Here is a 25,688-nt window from a genome sequence, read left to right as displayed (position 1 = left end):
CATACAGCTGAAACTCCTTAGAAGCTTTACTTTAAATGTGATTGTAGAGTAAACTATGCTTGGATAATAATCTCTGCATGATAGACATGCTGTTGGAGGATTTCATCCTTTAAATTGTCCAAGGAGGGATGTTAAGTATTCAGTTCCTAACGTGTAGAATTTTATGCTTGCATTTCTAAAGATCTGCTGAGTATTCTTGTAAAATTGAAATGACAGAACTCGGACAATTAACAAATTCTTACTCCTTGACAAAGTTATTAAATCATCTGTTTTTATTCTGCAGCTCAGATCACATCTTATGGCTGAATAAGATTTATAATCTGGTACAGGCATTCCAAAAATAGTTTTACTCTTGGTAGTTTTAGCATCCAAAAGAGTAAGGACAGCAGATATTTTTAAGATTTCTCTGTCCTTCAGGCACTCACTCAGTTGACTAGTTCATGCTGCACTCCACTGTGAGAGATTATTTTTCTTTAAACTCCCTAAAATCTCTGCAGTTTTGTACTGAGTTTACAGTTTTTGTTTTTGAATAAAAAAATTGTGTGTATTTTATACATTTGCTGGGTATTGCTTAAACTGCAAGAGTTTTAAGTCAGTACAATGAAGGAATTTCGCTTGAGTGTGACAGAGGTTTAGGATAGTTATTTAATGTTGTTTAAGTTATGTAAATTGATTTTACACCTTTAATGATTCACTTTGTTTCTTGTCTGCATCTGTGGTTGAATTTGAAAGGATCTCTCGGCAGTCATGGCAAAGAATGATCATGAATTCCTCACCTCCCTACTTTTAAAACTGAACACTCCAAACAAACGTGTTACTTTTATGCTTTTGTGTTTCTTTTTCTTTAAATTCAAAGTTGGTGTCTTCAGCAAGTAAAGATTAAAGCTACTTTGGCAATACAGGTAATAGTTGAAACAGTTTAACATGCTGCTGTTGAAAATTAAAGCTGTTGAAGTTATATTTTGTATTAATGTTTGTATTTCCCAGTATGAACATGATGATATTTTATGTTTTTGTAGTGGTGGAAGAAGGATTGTGGGAGAATGGACTCTCCTATGAGTGTAGGACCCTGCTCTTCAAAGCAATCCATAATCTTCTGGAAAGGTAAGAAAAATATCTATTGCACTTAAATATTTCATTTTTATATTTGAAATGATGTAGGATATCTACAGACCATTTATATTGTTACTGATGTTAAACCACATGTTTTTAGAGGTAGAACTTTTAGTGCAAGAGACAGGATAGAGATGGATCTCTTAAGTCATTGACTCTGGGAATGTATCATAAAATGCTGTGCAGACTGATTAAACGCTCATACAAAGAATAATGTCAGTATATATTTCTCGTTGGATTCTTGCTGTGGAGCTCTATCAAAGGCAAAAAAACCCAAACAATGTTTTCACCTTCTTGAGGTTCTTACAGATAATATGCTTATGGAGAATAATTGTATCTAACCTCCAGGTCTTTTGATAAGGCTAAATAGTACCTGTCTTAACAGGTACTACTGAAAGATCTTAATTCTGTTTTTCAAATCACCCTAGGTACACGCATATTAGAATTTAACTAAATTTGTGCACAGTATTCAGGGTGAAGCTTAACAGTTCTGGGCTCTGACAGGCCTAATGTATCCTAGCATTGCTTTCTTTTGTCTTGATGATTTTTATACGTGTATCTGTATACACACACACTTATATATGACTTGATTGCAAAGTTATTCTGTGATTAGTTAATACATTTATAGCTTTTTCTTCTTAATCCAGCTATCAACTCTTAAACTGACTGAAGATTATCTTGTTATTAGACCTTCAGTGTGTGACATTACATCTTAGACACTATTGCATTTAATTCTTTCTCCGTTAACTGCAGTTCTCCAGGTCATCATCACGTTCTTGTATTGTATCTGTTCTTTTTACAAATTTGGAGATCTCAGTTTTAAGTGTCATTAGGCTATTCCCACTTTTTCTGAATTTATAATAATAATAATCACAACAAAAGGTAATGCATCTCACCTGTACCTTTGTGTTACAGTAATTTTGTAGAATGTAGCACTGAATATTTTTTCATTCCGAAAGTAAGCTAATTGAAAATACTTTGATCTTGTCTCATTTAGTATCCTACTTGCTTCGATGTAGATTTACTAATAATCAGGTTTGTGTTATGTTCCTGAGGTTGTGTTCACATGAGTGCAGTAATTGTCCCCTTGACTGCTAGTCACCTCTCCGTGCCTGCTCACAAGTGAGGTTTGGGTGGCTACCTGTGTGCATGTTCACAGGTACAAGGGCTAGTTGTATTTCCTATTTTCTATTTCATCAGGTTTTTTAGGGGATTTTTACATAAGTATTAGAGTACTTAGAGTGAATAAGTATAAAACTTAAATTCTAAGTTCACTATTTCTTTTGAGGCTTTGCAGTATAAAAGGGAAAAATAATTTTGTGTTTATTCATCTGTGGTACCCAGCCAACTGACTTTTAAAGTATGATTCCTAGTGGATATCTTTATTCATTGGACCTCTTTAAGCTTAGTGAAGTAATTTTTTTTTTTTTTTTTTTTTTTTTTTTTTGGTAAAAAGTAATTTAATTGAAACCACTTGGCAGAGTTAGCCAGATCGTTCTACCCAGCTGTGCCTGAAAAGTCTTCAGAGCTCTTTTTCTTTCAGCTGTAGGCTTTGAAATACAGGTGGTCAACGCACATCAGGTGTGTGCGGAAAGGCTCGTGTCACTGCCAGGTGATGGGTCTGGTGCCACCGGCTCAGCCTCTGTCCTTGGGGACAGTCCCATGGCGCTGGGGGGCGGGTGGCATGCCTTCTGCAGCCCCCTCAGCTAAGCTGTCTTGTCATGGAATAGCTGTCGAGGGGACTTAGGTGATGGGTTACTGAGTATCTCCCCAATTAGCTACCTCATTTTTACAGTATTATAGGTGAGTTTATTTTAAGGTATACACTATTTTGGTGGGCTTTTGTTTGTTTGTTTGCCATACGAAACCTTGTTAACATCATGATGCTTTTATCGAAAAATAACAGTGTATATGGGCTTTATTAAAAAGAGAAATAACACTTGAAAGACCCATTTTTATCCTGCATTTAGGAAAAGCTTGATCAATCAAAGTCCTGAACTTCTATTTGACCTTACCAGAAGGTGGTAGGGCCATTGCCAGTGCTTGAAGTTTTATGGGTTGTTTGGGGGTTTATTTTTTGTTGGTGAGGGACAGATTTTCCTTGGGAAGCCCCTGGTGTGCCCCCCAAGCTGTAGCTGTTGGCGGGGGTTTTCGGCCTCTCGGAGCCGCCCCGGCGGGGCGTGGGTGCCGTCCGTGAGGGGAGGGCAGGGCAGGGCGGCCCGCGCCTCCTCGGCCCCGGGGAAAAGGCGGCAACAGCTGGAGAAGGGGCGGCAAAAACTAACGCGGCAGGAAAACCCGGCGGTGGGAAGCAAATGGCACCGGGGAGAACCGTGTTGGGGTGACCCCCACCACCTCCTCCTCCTCCTCCTCCCGTCTCCTCACCGAGGGGCTGGGGGGGGGGGGGGGGCGGGAGCGGCGGTGAAAAGGCGGGAAGCTGTGCCCGGGCAGCGGGGAGAGGTGCCTGCTGTGAGGTAACCCTGGCAAGGGCGGGAAAAGCCCTTTACACAACTGCTTATATTCTTCTTTTCTTATTATTTTTTCTTTTTTTCTTTTTTTCTTTTTTTTTTTTTTCCTTTCCCCCCCCCCCACAGTACCCAAATTAGTGATCAGAAGTTTGTTAACTGGCAATTTAGAAAACGTTAGAAGATCTGAGGAAATAATACTTGAAATATTATGGTATTATTTCATAATCATTAGTGTGCCCTTGTCAGGTCACATTTTTTCATGGAAAAAACAGAAATATGAGAGGTCAAGTGACAGTGTAATGCTCCAACAGCTGTACTTAACAGGAAAGTATCACTCAGCCCTAACTAGCAAAATGAGCCAAGGAGTTCAGAGTATTTTATGATCTTATTTCATATGGTTAAATAACTGCTTTTAACTGTATACTCATTTGGGATTTTATGACCAGCTTCTTTTTTGATGCAAGTTCATTGTTACAGCTTACTGTTACTAGTTACCATCGAGTGCTTATACAGCAAAAATAATGCCGTGCTGTCATTAATTGTTCATTCGGCCAAAACTGAGATCCATGCTTCTGTAGTCATGTTTCCCATTTCATATGGGATTAGACTATAATAACCTGTGATTTAGTTTAGCATGTGGAGGGTTGGCTGATTTTTAAGGCCAGGTCTACCCATGAAGACTTCCCCCCCCCAGCAAAGCAGCATTAGTTTGAGGCAGTTAAACCTGTCATTGTGAGGCAGGATGATGTGGCATTGAAGTGTGTGTGATTGGAGAGAGTTTATTATTGATGTAAACTTCACAGGCTTCCTTTTGTTTGTATAAAGCGGGCTGACACTGACAGGCTTTCTCTGATAGCAAATATTTCCTAGGGAAACAGTTGCTGAAGCATACTACTTTTTTCCCACTGGCACAAGACCAGTGCCTTTAGATCTCTGCTGGTTTAGCTTTCATATTCAGTTTAAGGTATTGGTATATTCAACAGAACTGGAATCTTTTTGCTTTAATTGAGAAAGATCTGTTAGAATTTTCTGGAGCCTAGCTTTAGCTTTGGAAAACCCTGCCAAATTTGTACAGAAGAATTAGAAACCTATTAGTATCTACATTGTCTGTCATTCATTTCCTATCTGTGTCTTCTGGGTATGCTTTTGAAGTATAGATTGCACGTTTTTTCTAAACTTTGCAAAATGTACTTTCCCAGAAGGTTTCATGTGAATTTTAATTTTTTTGATTTGTTTTGGCTAATCTGTAGCAACTGCTATAGAATTAAACTATTAGAAAACTTTGAAGAGTGGAGAAGTACAGTTCTTCCACCTAAAGAAACACCTATCAGACATGAAATGTGTAGGGAAAGCTCATATATTACTCATAATTGTAAACAAACTGCTAGCAACAAATGACCATTTTTTAAAAATTTTAGAAACATAGTATTTACCTTACTGAAAACCGTTCCTTCATAACAAATTTATGTGATCCCTTGGGCAGTATGTTCAACTGCATGTTGAAGCATACTTGGTGTTGTCATATTGCTAGTGTGATTCATCTGTAAAGTGGATTCAGAAAGGCATCAAGCACTCCTTGTCAACCTAAATTGGTTATTGATCAGTTTGCATCCTCGGTGTTAGTTGTGGCATTTTTTTAAAGCCACAGAATATACAGTTGCTATAAAGAAATTGTGCACTTCTAAAGGGACCACAGAAAATGGGTAACTTATTGCTCTAAATTTAGTGGTGTGGGAAGTATGTTTGTTGGAGTGCAGCTTTCTGAGAGAGGAAATGGTAATTACGGAAGTCTCAACACCTGAAATCATGCTGTGGATCATGTGAAGGGAAAAGGGTTCATTGTTAATATTTACTTAATACAATTTCCTGTCATTCATATACTATACTATGCCATTTACATGCCAAAAATACAGGAGTGCATATTCTTTATTGTGAAGTCTGAGAGAAGCACTGTATAGAAAAGAATCTGTACCATGAATTGTCATTGTTCAAGAGGAGGAGTTTGAAAACAAGAATGATGGATCATTCAACAAAAAGAGTAGCATGGAGCGGAAGAGAATCTATTGGAGATGAGGGGAAAATGCATGTGTGAAGATCAGCATCAGTGACAGCATCATGAAATTGGACAGTGATTTTCTATGACTAGCGTGGGAAAATAAAGTTACATGGCAAAGTTATGTGGAACCCAGCAGCTACAAAGTTGATTTCGATATGATGGGAATTCAGCTGCTTAATCCCTTAGATTTTCTGTCTTCAAAGACTGCTTTTAATTACATCTTAAGATGTAACTAGTAATTGTTGCTGTAATTATCTTCTAGGTGCTTGATGGATAAAAACTTCGTAAGAATTGGAAAATGGTTCATAAGGCCCTACGACAAGGATGAGAAGCCTGTTAATAAAAGGTAAGGCGATCTGTATATTGAGTACTGTTCCTGTCAGTGTTGTATATGGCATGGTGGTAACTTGATGCTGCATTTTGGTGGTAGTTTTTCCACTTCTTTTAACTTTGTAACAAGTGAAAACACAGACAGTAATTTGTTCAGTAATACACAGAAAGCAGTTAAGTAATTTTTCATGTCTTGTTGTGGTAATTTAAGATACGAAGGTGAGAATGGTATTTATCCCTTAACTCCACAGAAATATCATATTCTTTTATATCTTTTGAATAGTATCTGCCTGTTCCTCTCATTATACAACAGAATTCCAGGCAGTTATAACAAATTATTATAATTTCTGGACACTTAACCCCAACCTGACTTTTTAAGCAGCAAAGTAAGTAATACACAGTTTCATTTATTTTCTTTAAAGACACCAGCCTTGATATACAGGTTTCACTGATTAGGCAGGCTGACAAATCAGACTTATATGTCTGATTAATGTGCTTCTCTTGTAGCAGCATAACCATGGAAAAGGGCTAGCTGTCTCCACTTGCTCATTGCTGTTTCCTCTCCTAGCTTTAAAGGTTACAGTGTTCTCGGATCTTCTGGTACTTGCATTTATAGTCATCTGCTAAACAAGTTCTGTCAAAAATAATCTGAGTTAAACTGAAACACAGATTTTCTAACGGGAATCATTTTGACAGAACTGGGTTAGGAAGTGACTAAACATGCAGTTATGCTGGAAGATTTGAAGGTAATGAGCCAGTGGAAATGAAGCGGGGTGGTAACTTCTTCATCCAGTGTAGCTACAGTCACAACAGCATGTCTGATGGCAGCTGTAGGTACAGGTGGAAATTGTTCTGTAGATCATACATAACTTCTCCCTCTCATCTCTTTATCTCACTGCATTGTCTACAATAGCAGTGTCTTACCTCTGCTACATGTTAATACTGTGAACAGTTGGCTTCTTTCTGCAACAGACTTTGTTAACCAGGTACTTCCAAACAGCAGTTGTTTTTAAGGTAATTAAACATGGATTTGTCTCCTTTATAAAACCAGAAAGCATTAACTTAGCATGGGGAATACCTTTTTTTTTTTGCTGTTTGCTCTTTGTGGGTAAGTAGACTTACACTGTATATGTGTAACCTTTGATTTCACATCGATCTAATGGCAAGAAGCCATTGAAAGGTCCAGGTTTTCCCATACCTTTCTCTGTCCTGGCTGTTCGTAACCACCTTCCTCCCTTGTGTTTTCTCTGCTGCTTTTCTGATCACACCAAGATCTAATTTATTTTTTTGGAAGATTAATTCCCTAAAGTGACATAAGAAGTGGTGTCTTCCAGCTTTTAGAAAACCGAGACAGCTCCTTTCAGCAAAAGCTATTTGTTTTATCAACTTTACTGCAGCCTGAGTGCTGAGATTAAATGTGTTTGTGAGTCTCATGTCTTTTCCTGGTGTGTATCAGTTCAAGAAATGAAGCGTCTGAAATAGTGGATGCTGTGTCAAACAGCAGCAGCACTGGTGTGGAAGGTATTGTTATTTTGGAATTCTGGCAGATTTTATTTATGTGTCTTATTTACATATGTGTAACACTGAGTCTCTTGTACAGTGAGGTGATCTGTAGGGGATAATTACATTTGTAAATTATTCTACAGTATGCACAGAAATATATCTGGTCTGGAACATGTTCCAAACCATGAATTCCTGTTGAATTTAAATTGTATTAAAAGTATTTCTGCATATCAAATTTGACATTTTAATGGCGAATTTTAGTGTCAAAGGGTAGACTATTGATTTGAAGAAGATAATGTTTATTGTTGGTTTGTGTGGGTTGTTGGTTTGCTTCATTTTTTATAAAGTACTTCTCAGTATAGGTCATTTAGATATTGCTAAATAAATACTTTTAAAATGGTATATAATAACTGTGGCCTAATATGAGATAGGTTTTGTGTTGTTTCAGGTTCTTAATCTTTCTGCTATAAATATATCATTAGAGTTAACTAATCTTACTGAAAGATGGTCATAAAGATGGCACAAGTTGACAGTGGAGTCTGTGGACAGTAACAGCAAATAGTAGGAGGCTTTGAGGGCTAATTTGTCCAGACACCTTTTATGTAATTCTTTAAGCTTTCTTTTGCAGTGTAGCACAAAAAGCTGTCTTTACACAAATTAAGTGATTGACATTAATTCCATATAAATTCTTTGTTAAGTTCTTGCTCTAAGCAGCCGCTTGCTGTAGATAAAGCAGTAAGGAGCAGTCACAGAAAGCAAGGCCAGCTGAGAGTGTTTAGGTATTTTAGCACTATGGGTAATGACTTCATAACCAAAGAAAGTGGTATTTTAAAAAAATAGTAGCTAAATCCATGTTAATATATAATTTACTAGAAATAAGTTGCCTTGTGTATACAGTGATTAGGTTGAAGTCTGGGAATGAGTAATCCCTGCTGAAAATGCAGGCACTATTCCCCTTGAATGGGCAAAGATAAAGATAATGGATCTGTATAAATGTATAGATCCCTGAATGAATGAAAACTGAGCAGGTGTCACTCTGGCAAAGAAATACAAATGGTTCTTAAGTCTACTTTGATACTTGTGGCAAAGTTAGTAATCTCAAATTTCTGACATCCTGAGTTTACGTCATTTCAGGAATATACGGAAAAGTCTTGGACTGGGCCTAAATGCACAGGGAAGGAGTTAAAACTCATGCGACAGGCTTTCAAACAGTAAAATGATTCAGGGCCTGTGATTTTTGTGAATGGCATTAAAGGAGAAGGGCAGGGAGTTCTGTGAATTTAGAATGGAGTCAAAGATGAAGTGGAGCATGGCAGTGGCTGTGACCTAGTTAGTCCTGAGATGTGAAAAGGAGGTCTAAGAACAATAGGTGACCTTCTGAGGCGGTGTTAGAAACAATATGCAAGATGAGCTTTCCTGGTCTTTTCAAGGGGGAGTGAGGGAACAGCAGAGGGAGTTACAGACAGATCCCTAATACAGTTTCATTTTGCTTACATTGCAAACCAGATGCTTTTGACAGGAAATTTAATGCAGAACTTGTGGGTTTTCCTTCCTGAGTATCTTTAATGTTCTCTGTCACTTACTAAATAATTTGGTGTGTCTTATTGTCTGTTCTACAGCAGTGTGTGTCTAAAATATGTTTCCACACTACTGCTGGAAAATGGCAAACTTGCTTATTTAGCTACACAACTTCCTAAAGGAGATCTGTATCTTTGGAGTTTGCAGACTTTGCATGATGCAAGGCACTGATAGTGCCTTCCACTGTCTAGTAAAAAATCATCTTCACAGTCTATTCAGAATTACTTTTCAAGTTTTCTGGGGGGGGATTTGGTTTCAGAAAGCACCACCATAAAATGTTAAACATCTTACTAGCAAATAAATTTATGACCATCTTATGCAAGAATCTTTGCTAATTTTTTAAGAGATGGTTTTCTTGGTGGGTACTAGGAAATTGGGGGGGGGGGGGAGTCTGTTTGTTTTGATCTGTATGAACAACAGAAGTTGTTGCGCTGTTTTTAATTTGCTTAAATGTAAAGAACATGTGGGGGAAAAAATGTTGCTTTTTGTAGCTTAAATAACGGATGGTTCATCACCTCTTCCAAAAGTCTGTTGGGTTTTTTAGCCTTAAGAAGAAAAAAGTTCCCTCAGTGAAATATTTTGTAGTTTGTTTCCTTTATTTGTTAGTAGGTGAGGAGACTGAAAGATAGGAGTGGTATCTAGATAGCTGCATGACCTTCTGTGCACTTGAAACAATGGGGATGGAAGAGTGGAATTACAGTTAGGCTGCAATGAAATACAGTTTCTTGATACCAGTTTCCAAACAGATTTCTGTTTGTTACTATCACGTAAGACAGTTGGTTATGACAACCTCTTGTGATGCTGACAGAATATAGACATGTCTGAGTTAGGAGTGCATGGGCTGTATTTTAATAAATACAGTATCCTGAACATTCACATGTCAACTCTTCCCCCTTAGTTCTAATCCATGAACTTTTACCACTGTATCAGAGTTCAGTTAGCTCAACCATATCCAGTTTTGCTCAATAGCTGTGTTCATGTCTTTGCAAGCATCACAATCGAGTGTTAATCAGTGCCATCAAAACCTGAAGACTGTAGACACTTTAAGCACTGGTTCCTCTTTGAGATCTTGGAAATCATCATTACTTTCAGTTTTCCGGGAGTAGTCATAGGATTTATCTAAGGAATATCTGGATCAGTGAAAGCAAAATTGTCTTTAGGATTGTTGCAAGCTGCATTCACTTTCTGTTACGCTAGGAACACCTGTCAGGCAGTATCTTCATATGAAAACATCTGATTTAGTGAGCCCTAGAGAACTGCCGTGGTGTGCCAGAGAGGAATGGGAAGCTAGTGCCTGTCTGTAAGGCTGGAGCACCTTGTCTGAATCTGGTGCAGAGGTTTGGTCCTGGCACATGATATTACACAGATAATGTCCTTTTGGCAAATGTTATTGAGGTGTTTCATTAAATGATGACGTAATTCAGTAAAAGCATGATAAAAAAAATTAAGTGATCTATGTAAATTTTTAATAAGATTTTAATTCCTCAGCTGAGAAGTGGTAACTGATTGTGCATGTAGAGTTCACTGCAATGCAGTAAGAACGTCTCAGTTTAAAACCGGGCATCTTAATTTTCTTGAATTTGAGAAAAATAAGCCATATAAATTGTTCTAATTCTTTAAGATTATGTTCTTGTATTTTAATTGTGCTTTAAAAAAATCAATAATGTGATCATACATGTTTCTTGAAAATGGTGTATAGTGATACTATAGTAATATGTATGCGCAGTGTTGCCAAGTAATGCCATCATAAATTAGGAAAGACTAGGAAGGAAAATAATAAAAATCAATCTAATTTAATCTTTAAAAATGTGTGCTTATTCCTGACTTGTCAAAATAAATGTGATAGAAATACTAAGTAATCATAAATACTGTTTATTTTTCAATAATTCTTCTTACCCCTGTAAAATAAGCTTTTCTATTTTAGTTTAAGAGGCTTAGTTCCCAGACAAGTATTTTTCATGTTTTTTAGGTTTAAATTCTGAGATGTTATGTTCATCTTTGCTGAGTTTCTTCTCAGTCTTATTTACAGTTTCAGTAAAATCGTACACCAAGTTAGTGTATTATGCCTCTGGTTGGTTAGGGGTTTTTTGGGGTTTTTTGTTTGGTTGCTTGTTCTTTGGAGATGTTAGATTTTTGTGTATGTTTTTGGTTTTTTGGTTATTTTCTTTTTTTTTTCTAATTGGTCATCTTATGTGTGCTAAAGCTGCCTTAATTCTTACCTACTCTGAAGGATTGGTAGTGTAACCAATGGAATGGAGTCTGCATTCATATTTTAGGAGAAGGAATAGACATAAAATACAGATTATAAAATAAGTGTTTTCACATGCCTTTTTCGGAAGAAGCTGTTGTCATTGGTGTCAGTGTGTTTATATTTATAAATATGTTTTAAAGTAATTTAGTGTAATTACATTCAGGTCTATTAATCTAATACCACTAAAAGTTTTACTGTCTTCTGACTATAAAACATAAAGATATAATATTATTAACAACTTAGGGTTACTTAAGGTTATTATTAACATTTTGGAAAAATGCTGTTCAAGCACTACGATTTTAATTACTATTATCAATTGTGGATATATGCTACTCTTTGTCTTGGGTTATTTTGTTTGTGTTGTATTCCAAGGATATTGTATGTAAAATTCTTGATTGAAAACGTTAGTACACTGTGCAGGAAAGAAGCATTTTGGACTGAAGGTCATAATGTTCATGTGCTTTATTATCAAAGTAACTGTCTAGATAAGCTATAAATTAAGGAGTGTTTTGTATTCAGTTGTCTATTGTTTTTCATTTAATAATGGAAGTAATAAAGCAGTATCTTCTAAAAGATGTTTTTACAGAGCATACTGTAAAATTTTCATTGAATATATTAAATATACGATCCAGTTTGCATTACCTCTGCACAGCTCTACAGTATGGCTACAGCTGTTATTTTTCACGAGTGTCCTTTAATAAATGAGACAGGGAGTTAGATTGATATAATTGTAGCACCTACTGCTGAGGACTACTTTCTTCATGATAATGACCCATCCTTTTCATCTTCCTTTCCTGGAATAAGAGCATTAAAAAGACCGTGGCAGAGCAACCCCAGGCACTGATTCTTCAGATTCTTTGACCCTTGCCAATCAAGATAAAGTCCTGGGAACGATAGAAAGAACCCTGTTTGGGGTCACTGGTAAGATGTCACTGGAGCAAGTGCTTCTAGCATGCTGCCTATACCCTCTTCTGCTAATTCAAATAATGCTGTAGAGTATCTTACACAGCTGTTGGCTGAGTGCACGGAACTGAGCCGCACAGCTAAGATAAAACATAAGGGATGTTGATAGGTGTGCTGTTGGTTGTTCAGTCTTGTGATATTTTGTGAACCTTTGATAGACATGAGTTTGAAATTCCTTCTTCGCAAGTCTACCCTTGTCTTCGTAATGGGAGTTATGTTATTACAGTGACCTCTTTGTATGGATGCAGCATTATCTCAAAACAGTCCTGCTAGTAATGAAATTTATGGTGGTATTTGCACTGTGTGTTCTGGAGTGCTTGTGTCTCTCTGGCAGGCACGATGTCAGTTGCGGGTCCCTCATTTCATACAGAAATTCCAAAGGGTGGGCAGGGTGATGTGAGGCAGGAGGGTATGCAGCAGAATTGGCAACAGTTGATAGTCTAGCCTGGCAGAGTCTTGTAAAACAATGTTTGTGACCTCTAGGTGTGTGGCTCCTAGTGAGCTTCCAACACAGAAGCAAGATACTGACCGACATCTACCAGTTTTAAATGAATTGTTAGCAGAATTCTTAGCCCTTTGTGTCTTGAGAAAGAAGCATACCATCTGGCCCACTGCCTTTGAAGGTAGCCTGTTTTCCTGGGCTGTGCTAGAGTGAGTTGAAATGCTCAAGATGCTGTCACAGAGTATCATGGAGCTTTCACAAGTTCGATTTTGGTGAGGTGCCTGTGACTTGAATTGCCTTTTTTCTTCGGAGATACTCTGACTCCATCTGTTTCCAGTGTATGCTTATAACTACTATTTCCTGGTAGAATTTTGAGGGAGCTGAAATACACACTTTTGTGGATTCCCATTTACAATGCAGATTGGTTATTTCTAGAATTTTGAAGTTAAGAATCTTTTTACTGATTTAATGAATGTGCATGAACAAACATAGAAAGCTGCTCTTGTCATGTTTCTGGATTTTGTAAAACACTCTTGTAGGCTATTACTTGCTGGCTACATTTATTGTATAGGCAAATATTTTTATTTTTATATATATATATATAAGGTTACTGGAATGCCTATATGTATTCCAAAAGTTTGCATTATTTAATGTAATTGAGACTACGTTATTTTTCACACTTTTATAACTTTCTTTTAAAAAGTTATTTAAATGGTTAAAGTATTTTGGACTAGGGGTATACAAACAGCAAGCAGCTCAAGAAAATCGGAGTTGTGTTTTTCTGTTGGCTATTTCTTTTCTTTTTTGTGTCTTATTTTTATGTAGTTTACAAGTGACTTAGCATCTTCATTAAGTGTTTTTGGATACGCCTGTGTCAGGCACTCAAACTTCAATAATTATATATGAAGTCTGGCTTAATCAGGACTTGGTGACCAATTAGTGAAGTCCCACTAATGTTTAAGCTCCTTTTCTCATTATACACCCACTATTGGCACTGTATATAAAGGATAAACTAAGTGCCCCTGATGTGCTGTTAATTAGATTTGTCAGGACTCCCAGTTGCACTGTCTGCCAAACACAAGTGTTGTCACTTACTGTATCAGTAATGAATTGACTTAAGGGCTTTTGTAGATATTTGGAGTGCCTTAGTTTTGAATACTTAAATCTGTTGCAACTATAATTGTAGTTACAGTTATAGCTCTGCTTTCTGTACTGCAACAGTCTCCACAAACAAGAGATACTGGCTTTCTTGAATTTCTGAAAATCAGGCTGGATTTTGTGCTTAAAGTGAAGTGATTTAAAATCTTTGTAGGCAGTAGGTGGTCGTTTGAGTTCTGCAAAAACAGTGGCACTGTAGGATTTGTTTTCAGTCCGATTCAGAAGTCAATACGCCACCTCATATTCCTAAATAAAATTGGTGACTAAAGCCAAAAAATTCTTCAAATTCTCTCCAAAAATAGAAAACTTAAATTGAAAGCAATTCCATTGAATTATTTTAGTCAACAACAATACCGTTTTCATTTATTTTTCTGACACTTTTATACCTCTTTGAAATAACTTAATCTTGAAATACAAATTTTTTTCAGAACAGAGTTATTTAAGTTATTTATTCTGGAAGTGGGTTTTCAGAGGCTTATGTTCACTCTAAAAAATTTTGGTAGCCCTTATTTTCTAAAGACTTGGACTGAAGTGGAATTGTACTGCTGTCTGATTGGGTTTTTCCCCTCTTAGTCAGTCAGGAACCATTTCATTCTTGGTTAATCTGTCTGCTAGCACACCTTCAAGCATTAATGTTCATTTTAACTGATTGAAGTCACAATTTCAGACTCTCATTTCTCCTTTCTGTCCCCCAAATGTTTCTTTCCCAGTTTTTCTCTTCCTCTTAATCAGGTTTGGTTGTGTTTACCTTTAGTGAGCTCTCCTCAATGTGAGCTGTGCAGGTAGTATGCCAGCATAGTGTTCTGTGCATCTCTGTAGGCTGTAGAGTAAGTATTGTAAAATATTGCAAAATAATGTCATCTTTGTGCAATACCATGCTGTTAGGCAATCACGTTGCTTGTTTAAGAAATCATTAGATGATGTGATATAAATGGACCATTCTGTGACTAATCTATCAAAAAAAAAAAAAAAAACCAAACCCAGAAATGCTTATTTTCAAAAGATAGCTGGCTGGAACCATTGATAGAGTTAAAGAAAAAGCAGAATTAGTCTTCTGAATGCTTTTAATGTTTTAGCTTATTAGATTTTCAGATTCAGGATAACAGTTTTAAAGTAGCTTGTCTTTGGTGTTAATTTACTGCTACTTTTGAAGATCGCAAACTTGAATGAACACTTGGTATATCATATATAATCTAAATAAGGCTATATAAAGCAGCTATTCTGTGAAGGACTAGTGATACAAACAGGCCAATGTTCTTTTAATAATGAGCCAGTGAGCACTGGCCATCCTTTTCATGTTAAAATGAACATTGCAGAGGACCAATCTGCTGATCTACAGTAATTACAGAATGGATAGATCTTAAAATATATCATCATTAATGAATTCTGTTAGCTTCAATTTACTTGGCAAGGGAGTAAAGCAAGGTTCTAAAGTATGGCTCCAGTTCGTTGTTGAAAGGATAGAACTAATGCTCACTGAGGTTTTCAAGTTACTTCTCACCTTTCTGCTTTGTTTGCTTCTGAGGGTTCACTCTTCTCATGCATAGTGACTGTAACTGAGCTCAGTAATATTTTTTTTTTTTTTCAAATTGTCTAGAATGGGAGGAGCTGCAGTTAGAGCACTTATATTTGGTGGTACAAACAATAGTTTGTTTAGTAAAATGTATTATGAATCAACTGGTGGTTGTTACTCTGATGCTTTCTCTTGAGTGCCTTGTAGCAAGAATTACTGACTAGCGACTAGGCTTTTATTTTTTGTCTTTGAAAAAAATCTCATCGGAAGAAGTTTAGCTGCTTCACTGACAAGAGTGGGGCAGGATGGGTAGGGAGGAAAAGGTTCTGGCGGAAGATGTGTGATCAGTTGCCTGCATACCTCCCTCAAACTGCAATTTTGGGGTTAATTGTTGAGGAATTGTGTCCTTTGAAGGCAAAACCTCAGGAAGAAGTCTCATGTCCTCCTACTCGGAGTTGCACAGTACACCTTGTTCCTTTGGTCTAAACTTGAGACAGGTTATATGTGGTCTAAGCTGAAGGCAGGGTGAGGAGCATGTGCAGAGTAGGTAATTTCTCAGTCACAAATGCTGGGTGAATTTCAGGTGCTTTTAGTTTGACAGAGAAGTGACTTGGTGTGTTCTGAGTTGGGAAATGAGCAAACACTGGATAAAAAAATTCTGAGAAAGAAAACTGGAGCCATTTGCTGTATTTGGGTCTGAGCTGACTAGTCTCGCTTCTGGTAGGATATATTCACTTGTATGGCTCTCTTGCTTCTGACTTGTGATGTAGACAGGCCTCTCTTTCCCAGCATCAGTCATAGCAGATATTATGTTTTCTTCCCGAAAAGTCGGTAAACATACCCCCCCCCCCCCCCCCCCCCCCCCCCCCCCCCGTAATATATCAGACTGCGTTTAGTCTCTCTAGACTTTACCCTGTAAATAAAGCAAAGGCTGGGTAATGACTAAGGAGTAGACCTTTTTTGCAGGTGCCCAGCAAAGAGCTCATTCGCCTCTTGAGCATTGACAAACTATTCTTCTTTACGAATAATATGCTTCACACTGCCATCTGCTGACATCACATTTGTCATTACAGCAGGGGATCAAATCATGGCTTGCCTCTGTGGTAAGATGCGCGGTGCAAACTGCTTTGTTATAATTATACCTCTGCAGATTTGCCATTAGAATACTTGGATGTGGATGCTGTTATTCAGGATTTGAAGTACTACTGTTAGATTAGTTTGTCTGTTACAAAGAGTCTACGTTACGTAGGAAAAAGGCACTCTAAATCCTGAAAGTGTGTCTCTGTAGAATGACTTCAGTCAATATTTTGGTCAGGGTTCATCTATCCAGGGAACTGCAGATGAAGTATACTCTGATCTCAAATTGCTCATGTGGCAATGCCTTTTGATCCTTGGTGATCTATAAGAAAAAACAGCAGTCATTCCTCATGCATCACTGGATTTAGCAATGTCTATGTGAATTCTTCTGTATGTGACTTCCAAGATAGTTTGTTCCTACATGAGTGATTTCCACCATTTCTCTCCACCCTTTCTTCTTGGCTTGTTGTTCCAAGTTTTCTGTCAATTTCTGAGAACCAGTCCAGATTTGGACTGAAAACCAGTTTTCTTAAGCTATATTGTGTAATGATTGCCATCTTAAATTTCAGCAGTGCATTTACTAGTTACAGAATATTTGGGAAAATTGAAACTTGCATGCAGAACAGTTATGCTCCCCTGATTTTCTATCCGTCTGGCTATGGTGACAATTCTTCTTTTGGTATTTCCTCCCTGGGGGTGGGGGATGGGGAAGGCAGTCCATGAGAAATGGGAGCCACCACCTTGAAGGTAGCTATATGAATCAATCAAAGACTTCCAAAATATGGACTCATGATTCACACCACAACATGGGAGAGCGAGGAACTAATCCTAATGGCCACTCTGACTGCAGTCATGACAGGACTGTTAAGAGAAGAATCTTAGGAGGACAAGATGGTAATGCAGGGGTAGATTGAATTTCCCACCAGAAAATGGAATTTTCTGTCATCTTTGAGGAAAGCAAGCTGCAAAAATTACTTTGAGGGATCTTGATGCTTTTTTATCTCTTCATGTTGCCAGCTGTTAAATACATGGGGTACTGCAAGTGTTTTTTGGATGATGAAATCAGTACATTTAATTATATGATTTCCATCTGTTGACTGGAAAGCTGATGGAGAAGATCTGAAGGAAGAACATCAAAATACTTTTTTTTTTTCCTTGCTGTAGGATCCAACAGTCTTAATTTATGCATTTGTATGTCTGATGTATGGAGTTATCCTTTTACTAGTCTTCAGATTATGTAGAAACATGTCTGTGTGCGTACACAATGTTACTTAAACAGTGTTTATGATCTGATGTTTTGAACAACAGTTCCCTAGCACAGGGACATATAGTGAAATTATTAACTGTCCCACCCAGTTCCTAGAAAAAGATTTAATTTAGGAAGGAATGGAAGTGTTGCCATGAGACAGATGTGGCATTTAACCAAGTAAGATAAAAAGCAGTGTAATACAGTCATTCTGGATGTTTCAGGAAGCTGTCTGCTATTATGTGCTTCTAGTTTCTTAAAAATAAATATACCCAGATACTCCTCTTAAATAGTCCCTTAATGTAAAAATTGTCTCCAGCAGTGGTCAAAACTGGAACAACTTAGGGAAGACTATAAGGTCATGCCAAGAATACAGTTATTTTTCTGTACACTTGGTCAGCTTCCTGCTGGTTTTGGCAATACAAGTCGACATATTTTTGTGTTTAACAACTGTTGATGAATTTTTCTTTTGTGAGTTTAATTGAGTTTGAAGCCACACAGAATTTCAGCATGCACAAATACTTGTTGGTAATTAATACCATAGCTCATCCATGTAATGTGTGTGGGGGCAAAAATCTGGGGGTTTTGTTCTAATTTTTTCATTCATTAGTGCACTGTTAGGTCTTATGCTTCCTGTATGAAGGAGAGAATGTAACTGTCTATATCCTTTTTTGTCTCAGTCCTTTTCATTTTAGCGTGTCTTCTCTTTTGTTTAGTTAATGTCCTTTCCAATGTAGGTTCTGTATATATTTAACTTCTTTGTATGGAAAACATTCCGTATTTCTTACCTTTTTTGTCACCTCCTTGTGCATCTCTTATTTCTACTGTCGTTCCTTTAGATGGAGGAGATTCAGAATGATACCTGTTTTTATGTGAATACTGACATGGTTTTCTGGGCTGTTGCATGGTATCTTCTGTTCGCTCTGCATCCCTTTCCAAATTCTGTTGGTTTTTTTTTTTTTGTTTGGGACATCTTTGCTATTTCTGAATTGATGTGTCTCTGTAGAAATATTTACTAAAGTTTGAAGAACTTCTTTCCTGGCCAGTAATACCTTGTTTAAAGTCAGAATTCCTAAGGAAGAATTTATCCCCCCCTGCACCTTTTCTATATGTTTATCTATATTGATTCCATTTGTGGGTTTGGGTTTTTTTCCTTAATGCAGTCACTAACTGTTGTAAAGTTGTACTGCAGTTCTTTGCCTTGAGTTCTGGTTTTCCTATCTTTTCAGTATCATAGTAGTAGCAGAATTTGTTACAGTCCTGTTTGCCCTCTTCTACTGATTCTCATTATTTTGCTTTAATAATTATAACGTTTCTTTTAAATGCAAAGTCAAGGACTGTGTCTCAATACTGTGAAGAAATCAAAGGAGGCTAAGTGATCTCAGGAGAGGTACTTAAGTAGCTATACTGTTTATATAAATGAGAGAAGTAAAAGAACTAATTAAAGTAAGCCAGGACAATGTATAAACTACCACACAGACCTGTTTAATACAGTTTAATCCAAACCTGCAGGACCTCTATTGTATTAATCGTAAAAATCAATAGAGAACTTAAGTATGTTACTGATGGAAGTTACTATAGAGAAAGCTATTGTAAATGAAGGAATTAAAATACTCTAAAGCAGTTGATTGAGAAATTCTACTAGCCAGTGGGTTTAATTATCTATTCCCCTACCCCATGTGTCACATTTTATTTACAGGAGATAACACTAATACTGTTAATGGGACTAAATCGCTGCTCTTCTATTATAGTGAATGTTTCCTTAATATGTAATAAAGCTTGCAGTCTAGCAGGATTTTCTGCTGTACTTCATTTTTCTTAAGGCCACTATTGCAAAAATGTGAATATTCACAATTGTCACACAGACACTGGTGATTTCAGTTGAATCTTCAAAGATCATAAATGCTACATAAAGGGAAAATGAGAATACATTTTAGATGTAAATGACTAGCTCAAGAGTATAAAAAAATATCTCTATTTAATGTTCCAAATTCAAATGACTGTTTTGTGTTAGTGGAGATAATTTAGTTTGAATTGGGAAAATAAAATAGTCAATCCTTTTACAATATACTGTCATAAGAGATCTGCGAATAAGTGTGTTAGTTCAGTGACTTCTGTTCAGGTTGAAAACTAAACTGCTGTTTTGAGACTGGACTGACTTTGTTATATGGTGTATTTTTTGTGAAAGTCCTTTTGATTATGTATTTATCTTTAAGAACAGCTTCATATACTGCAGCTTTGTCCTTTGTGCAGTATTACAGAAAAAAATCTAGCTCTCCTGGAGAGCAGATGGACCAACAAACCCTTCACCAAACCTATGTAATGGATTTATTTTAGAATCTAGTTCTGGTACAGTGCAAGCAACAGCAACCAAAAATTAAAACCAGCATTGCTTTTTTTTAGACTGTCATAATGCCTTTCTGCTTTCTGACGGCATGCTTTAATATTATGTGCCTGTATGACCTGTCTACTACTTGGAGGTGTGCTTTTTTTTTCCACTCCTGTTTTGTTGTGGACTGCTTTAATAAAGCTGAGCGTACAATGTCCTTGATACAAAACTCAAGAGATTAAACCAAGAATACTTGGCTTCCACCACCTTTGGAGCCAGGGGGGATATTGTTCTTTCTTCATGTGTCAAGTTTCAAGAGGTTTTGTGATAGTTTCATGCTTAAAAAACCTCTAAAAAGAGCTCTGAAATTTTTTAAGCATTACTCTTTAAATGACAAAGTTTATAATTTGAAGAAATAATCTGGACTAAAGTCTTTTTTAAATGATGATGTTTTCTACAGACGTTCAAAAACAATTAGAATCACAATTGAAATAAAGCGCTCACGTAGTCGGCAATGCTACAGTAATTTCACCTTTACATTTTGCAGATGCATACTTCACTGAAATTCCATTACTTTGTTTTGGAAAGTACTAAGCTGACTTTATTGATGTGATTTTACTGTTAAGCTTTTAAATATAAACCTTTAAATACAAAAACCTTTTTATAAAGGTCTCTATAAAAGCCAGTCAAATGAATTTTTACATACTGCAATGGTAGCATATTAAAGCAAATAAATAATTAAAGCAGTTTATTGCAAAAAGTACACTGGAAATGTAAACATATATTAAGCACGAAAGAGACGTGTTTAGTTACACACATAAAACAACTAGAAGATCAGAGAAACTCAGTTTTATTTATTAAAAACCTGGATGGCACTGCAAAATAATAAGATGAATGTCATTCTGCCAAAAGCAAGCAGATCGCCAGCTGAACTGTGTAAAAGACTCATCTCTCTTCTACAGTTCCTAAATCTGCAAGATGATTTTTTGTTGTAGTTCAGAACCTTGAGAAACTTGGTTTTAGGTGCAATTAATAGCATCTATGTGATTTAATATGCAGGTAGCTACTTGTAGGGTATTCAGACATGTTTAGGCACCTACTTGGTGTTTATTTCAGTTGGAGTTGGGCATTATTTGTTTCTTTAAGATCCTGCTTGGTGTCTTTTTTTTTTTCCTTGTCTTACAGCAAGCAATTGCTTTTAAAATCTAGCTCTGGTGATATAAGTCCTGTGTTGAGAAGATAAGGATATTAAATCCAAGTGAGGGTTTGTGAGATTTGGTATTTTAAATACCTTTTTTTAAAAAAGACTTAAAACTTTCCAAAAAAGTTTTATGTAAAAGCTTTGATTTCGTTGTGTGCTCCTGTTAGCTTGCTTTCCCAGTCAGCTCCTTGAGAAATTTCTGTTAAATGAGGAAGGCTTTTCCAACTCTTTTTGAGAATGGCAATAAAAATACACATTTAAGATTTTTACTTATGGATAGAATTATTTAACTTTGTATTCATATGGCTCTGTGTGTGCATATGTGCACAAAATCTCAAAATACAATTTTATGCACGTAGTTTCTGTCAACATGCCAGAGAATATAGTTCATGAGCAAAAAAAAGCCCTCAGCTGACACACTGCTCTTCCTGGCTTTCTTGTTTTGAAACAATTCTGGAGCATCTGTCATTGTTTCACACAATTTCCTGTAAAGCTGCCTGTGGCAGTTGCGCTCATTCTTTATTACCCAAGGGCTTTGCTAGCTATAAAATAATGTATCTGACTACCTAATAGCCTAATATTCAGCCTTCCCTGGAGAAGTGGGAGTAGAAAGCTGTTTTTACTTTCTTTTTTGCTGACCATGCAAGCCTGACCCTATCTGAGAAGCTATTACTGTACTGTTGATGAGGTCGAAGGGATTTCCTATGGTAATGGCTTTTCTGGCTAATAGATGGCCTCTTCTGTGTACCAAAGAATGGCACTCATCAAATTATGTTAAAATTCTGCCTTAATACAGATGACACATCTGTATGTGATTATGTTTTTAACAACACCTTGGTTTTTTGCTTTGTTTGTTTATTAGTTTAGAGACCCCTTATACTGAAATAAACTGTAAATATAGTACAAAAATATGATGCCTACCAATGCTTGGACTCTGCTTGTAGGATAATTACAGCATACACACACACATTACATCATCTGTACATATTTATAGATATATGTTGCCACTGTTCTTTTTAACTAGATTTTTTGGGAAGGAAAATAATTTCAGGTATTTTAGTGAAAAATGGAAATGTGTATACAGAGCTGCTCTTCTGTTTTGCAGTTGAGTAAACGGTTGTGCTTCCTATAGGAATTTTTCTGTAAAAACCTAAATAACAGCAGTTAGAAATAATTTAAATTTTCTAAACCTAATGATACTGCTTAAGGATCAAGGTGTGGTAAATACTTTGCTATTAGTTAATTTTACATGCAAACAGTTCCATTGGGATTACTTATAAAACCATGTAACGGTATGTTTGAAGATTTAAGTCATGCTTACATGTGTCAGTGCTGGAAAACCCCAACCATGGACCTATGCTACTGTTGTGCCCTGTAACTTGATTTATTAAAAACAAATGAACAAACCCCAAACACAACAATAAACCTGTATTAAAAAATCAAAAATAGTAAAGCAAAGGAATACTTAACCACTCTTTAGGTGGATGTTTTTTTTTTCAAATGAGATACTTGGAAATAAAAAGATGTTAATATAGGTTTGACTTATTATGAGGTAGGCCTCAAGTAATGAAAAGTGAAATAAACTAATGAGTATTGGTCAGGAAACACAGTTTTGTGGGTGAGTTTCTGACAGCATAAACGATACACATCTGTATTGTAGACGGTGAAAGTGCAGTGTGTTCTGAACTAGGATAAATAATGAGAAATGCATTTTGAATGTTGCAGTTAGAACATCATATAAAAAGTATTGTATATGATGCATGCTGGCTTTAATAGTACTCACACTCCTTCATCTGCAGTTTGATTACTTCAAGTTCTTATTTAAAAAACACTTGAGCCGCACATAATTTCAGGCTATCACATTCCATTGAAGCCATTGTAACCACATGATTGTTTAAAGTTATGTCCTTACTTCCTTGTCTGGCTGAATTAGGATACAGTCTTCATTTGTACATTCCAAACCCATGAGCAGCTTCAAAGAGATTCTTTTCCCAGCCAAATAGCCTGCTAATGATACTTCAGCTTTCTGATCTGAATGTGGAATTGAAATCTCCATTTCAAGTTGAGCAACTTTTTTGGATTGTTTCCTAAAGCAGGTATTAGCTATATATGGAATATAAGATTGTGTGATACGCTATAAAGGCTTAACTAGCATATAAGCTGCCTGATTTGTTTCTGGACTTCCCACTTGCAAAGCAGTTCAGCAATCCTTAATAAAACCCCCCTGTGTGTACCAACACATGAAAACAGGAATTGTGTATTTGTTACATACTCCTGTTATACTATCTTATGCTAGATATTATTCACATGTTTTGGGGATTAATTAATCATATGCTTGTCATGTACCCATACAATCTTAAAACTTTCCCAACATGACTTCAGGTTCCAAAGTACACCGTATGTTTGGCTGTATTTACTGACAGGATGAAGGGAGTTAAGTTTCTTTCTCCCTCCTCCCTAGATGACCTTTAGGTTTTGTACAGGTGATCATTTGAGGTTGGTAATATGTGGGTGTATATATATCTCTACATGTGTATTTAGAAATACAGTGATCTCATCACTGTTACTTCTTTTTTTTTTTTGTGGGATGATTTTGTTTGCACAATGCACACAATATAGCTTGCATTTCAAGAAGCACTTCAAAAAGTGAGTCCTATTTTTAGGAGCTTAATTTTAGATAGGAATTTTATTGCCAGGTCAATATTTAGATTTTCTTGTTTGCTACTTGCTCTGACCTAGTCTCCATAGTAGATAGTAGCACTTTAAGAATGTTAACAAACTGGTTTTGATTAAAATTTTGCCTTGTGAACAGTGCATTATGAAAATGTTTGCTGATGGTTGAAAAATGTTAGCTGTGCTGTTCCACCCAGGTCATTTTACTACTGGGAGAGTGTTTATTCTTAAATGTAAGAAGGGAATGCAGGTAGTGTGATTCTTTTCCAGGGAATTGCTCTAATGCAGAGATAGTATTTTATGTCTGCATCTTGAAAAGCAGGTATACTATAGTATAATTTTATTATTTGTTACCATCCCGTTGTGCTGGGCTAATCAATTCAAACACAGTAACCACCTTACCCTCAAAGTCTGAAATGGCACAAGAGGGAACAGCTGAAGCAATGTAAGAAAACTGTGATATGTGGTACAGGATTGACCTCAACAATAGATGGCACTTTGACCACCTCCAAGCAGTAGCATAGCACTTGCTTGGATTATCTGTGTAATAATTTGCCCATAGATGTTAAGCTGCAAACTGAAAGACTTAATATAGGCAGGAAAAATTAGCAAGGACAAGGCAAAATTAACATGGACTTCATTCACTTCTTTTATGTTGTCATACATTCTCTAGCCTTTACTAGCTCGCTCTCGGTAGCTTTAATGTGAAAGCTCACCTTGTGCACAAGCCAGTACTGTGAAATGCTGCCATGCTCAATAGTTGAAGCTGGTTGGTTCCGTTAGTGATGAAAAGATCTAGTGCTGGAGTCTGGCAAGGTGTATTTACTGGTAGAATTTTTTACTCTGTCAGGAGGAGCTTGCTATATAAAACTCACCTTGAAGAAAATAGCAGTCGCAATTCTGTACCACTATGGAGAACAGAAACTTTCCTTGGGAGCGGGGTGACAGGCTTTGCAACCCACACGAATGCCTTGAGTTAGAAATGGTGCATATTGCAGAAAGTTCTAGTATAGTCACCTTGGATGGCAGGAATTAGTGAAGTTTATATTCTCTTGTGAAGTGTTGTCAATGAAGCCAGCCAAATCCCAGGAGGGGTTGAATTCAACTTTTTTCAACGTATGTCTGTTTTTACTTAAATTTTTCCTTTATTCTGCTGATAATGTACTTAAAATATTAAGACTGAAGGTGGATACTAACAAAATAATTACACATTCCTGTGGTCTATACCATTTCTTTACTGTTTGTTTGAAAAAGAAAACTAATGACTGTGCCCCGACATACAGGGTGGGGAATGCATGAAGGGTAATCCCAAATCTTTTTCTGACTGCTCCTAATGTATACAGAGGTGTAGTACCAAGTTGTCTTAAATAGGCTAACAGCACTAAATGTAAGCCTCTTTTCCATCCTACTCACTGGAAGAAAAGGGTGATATCATGTTAGTGTTTAAAACAAGCTAATACTACTGCATAGGAGTAACTCTTTCTAGGAGTCTAGAACTCACAAGTTTATGGATTGTGTGCCTCCATGGTATCAAATTTGGTTTCTTCAGCTCAACGGTTGCAGTCTGTGCTTCTTGAAGGAAAGAAATAGAGAAATCTGTTTCTTCAAGTGACCTAAATAATTCTCCTTATTCTTATACTGAGCTATGTGTTACTCTTTGCACACGCAACATTAATAGGATCAGATAATATCGAAGATTTGCGTTTTTGGTTTGGGTTTTTTTTCATAATTATCTGTTTAACCTTGTGATTGAGGTTAATGTATCTTCTCCATCTGTTACTAATTCAGCT

At 36.6% G+C, this 25,688-nt stretch overlaps 1 protein-coding gene across 2 annotated transcripts in view; it reads left to right on the top strand.

The window, feature by feature from the left end:
* Positions 1 to 25,688, top strand: part of MED13L (mediator complex subunit 13L) — a 203,299-nt gene that overhangs the window by 95,667 nt on the left and 81,944 nt on the right. For both annotated transcript variants that reach the window (XM_027780866.2, XM_055797996.1), the window contains exons 3-4: positions 1,020 to 1,104; positions 5,897 to 5,980. In XM_027780866.2, coding sequence (XP_027636667.2) covers positions 1,020 to 1,104; positions 5,897 to 5,980 — 169 coding nt within the window. The remainder of the gene's footprint in view (positions 1 to 1,019; positions 1,105 to 5,896; positions 5,981 to 25,688) is intronic.

This window comes from Falco peregrinus, chromosome 2 (assembly GCF_023634155.1).
Source record: "Falco peregrinus isolate bFalPer1 chromosome 2, bFalPer1.pri, whole genome shotgun sequence".
Classification (NCBI taxonomy): domain Eukaryota; kingdom Metazoa; phylum Chordata; class Aves; order Falconiformes; family Falconidae; genus Falco; species Falco peregrinus.
The sequence above is the reverse complement of the archived record's forward strand: the minus strand, read 5'-3'. Positions and strand labels throughout refer to the sequence as shown.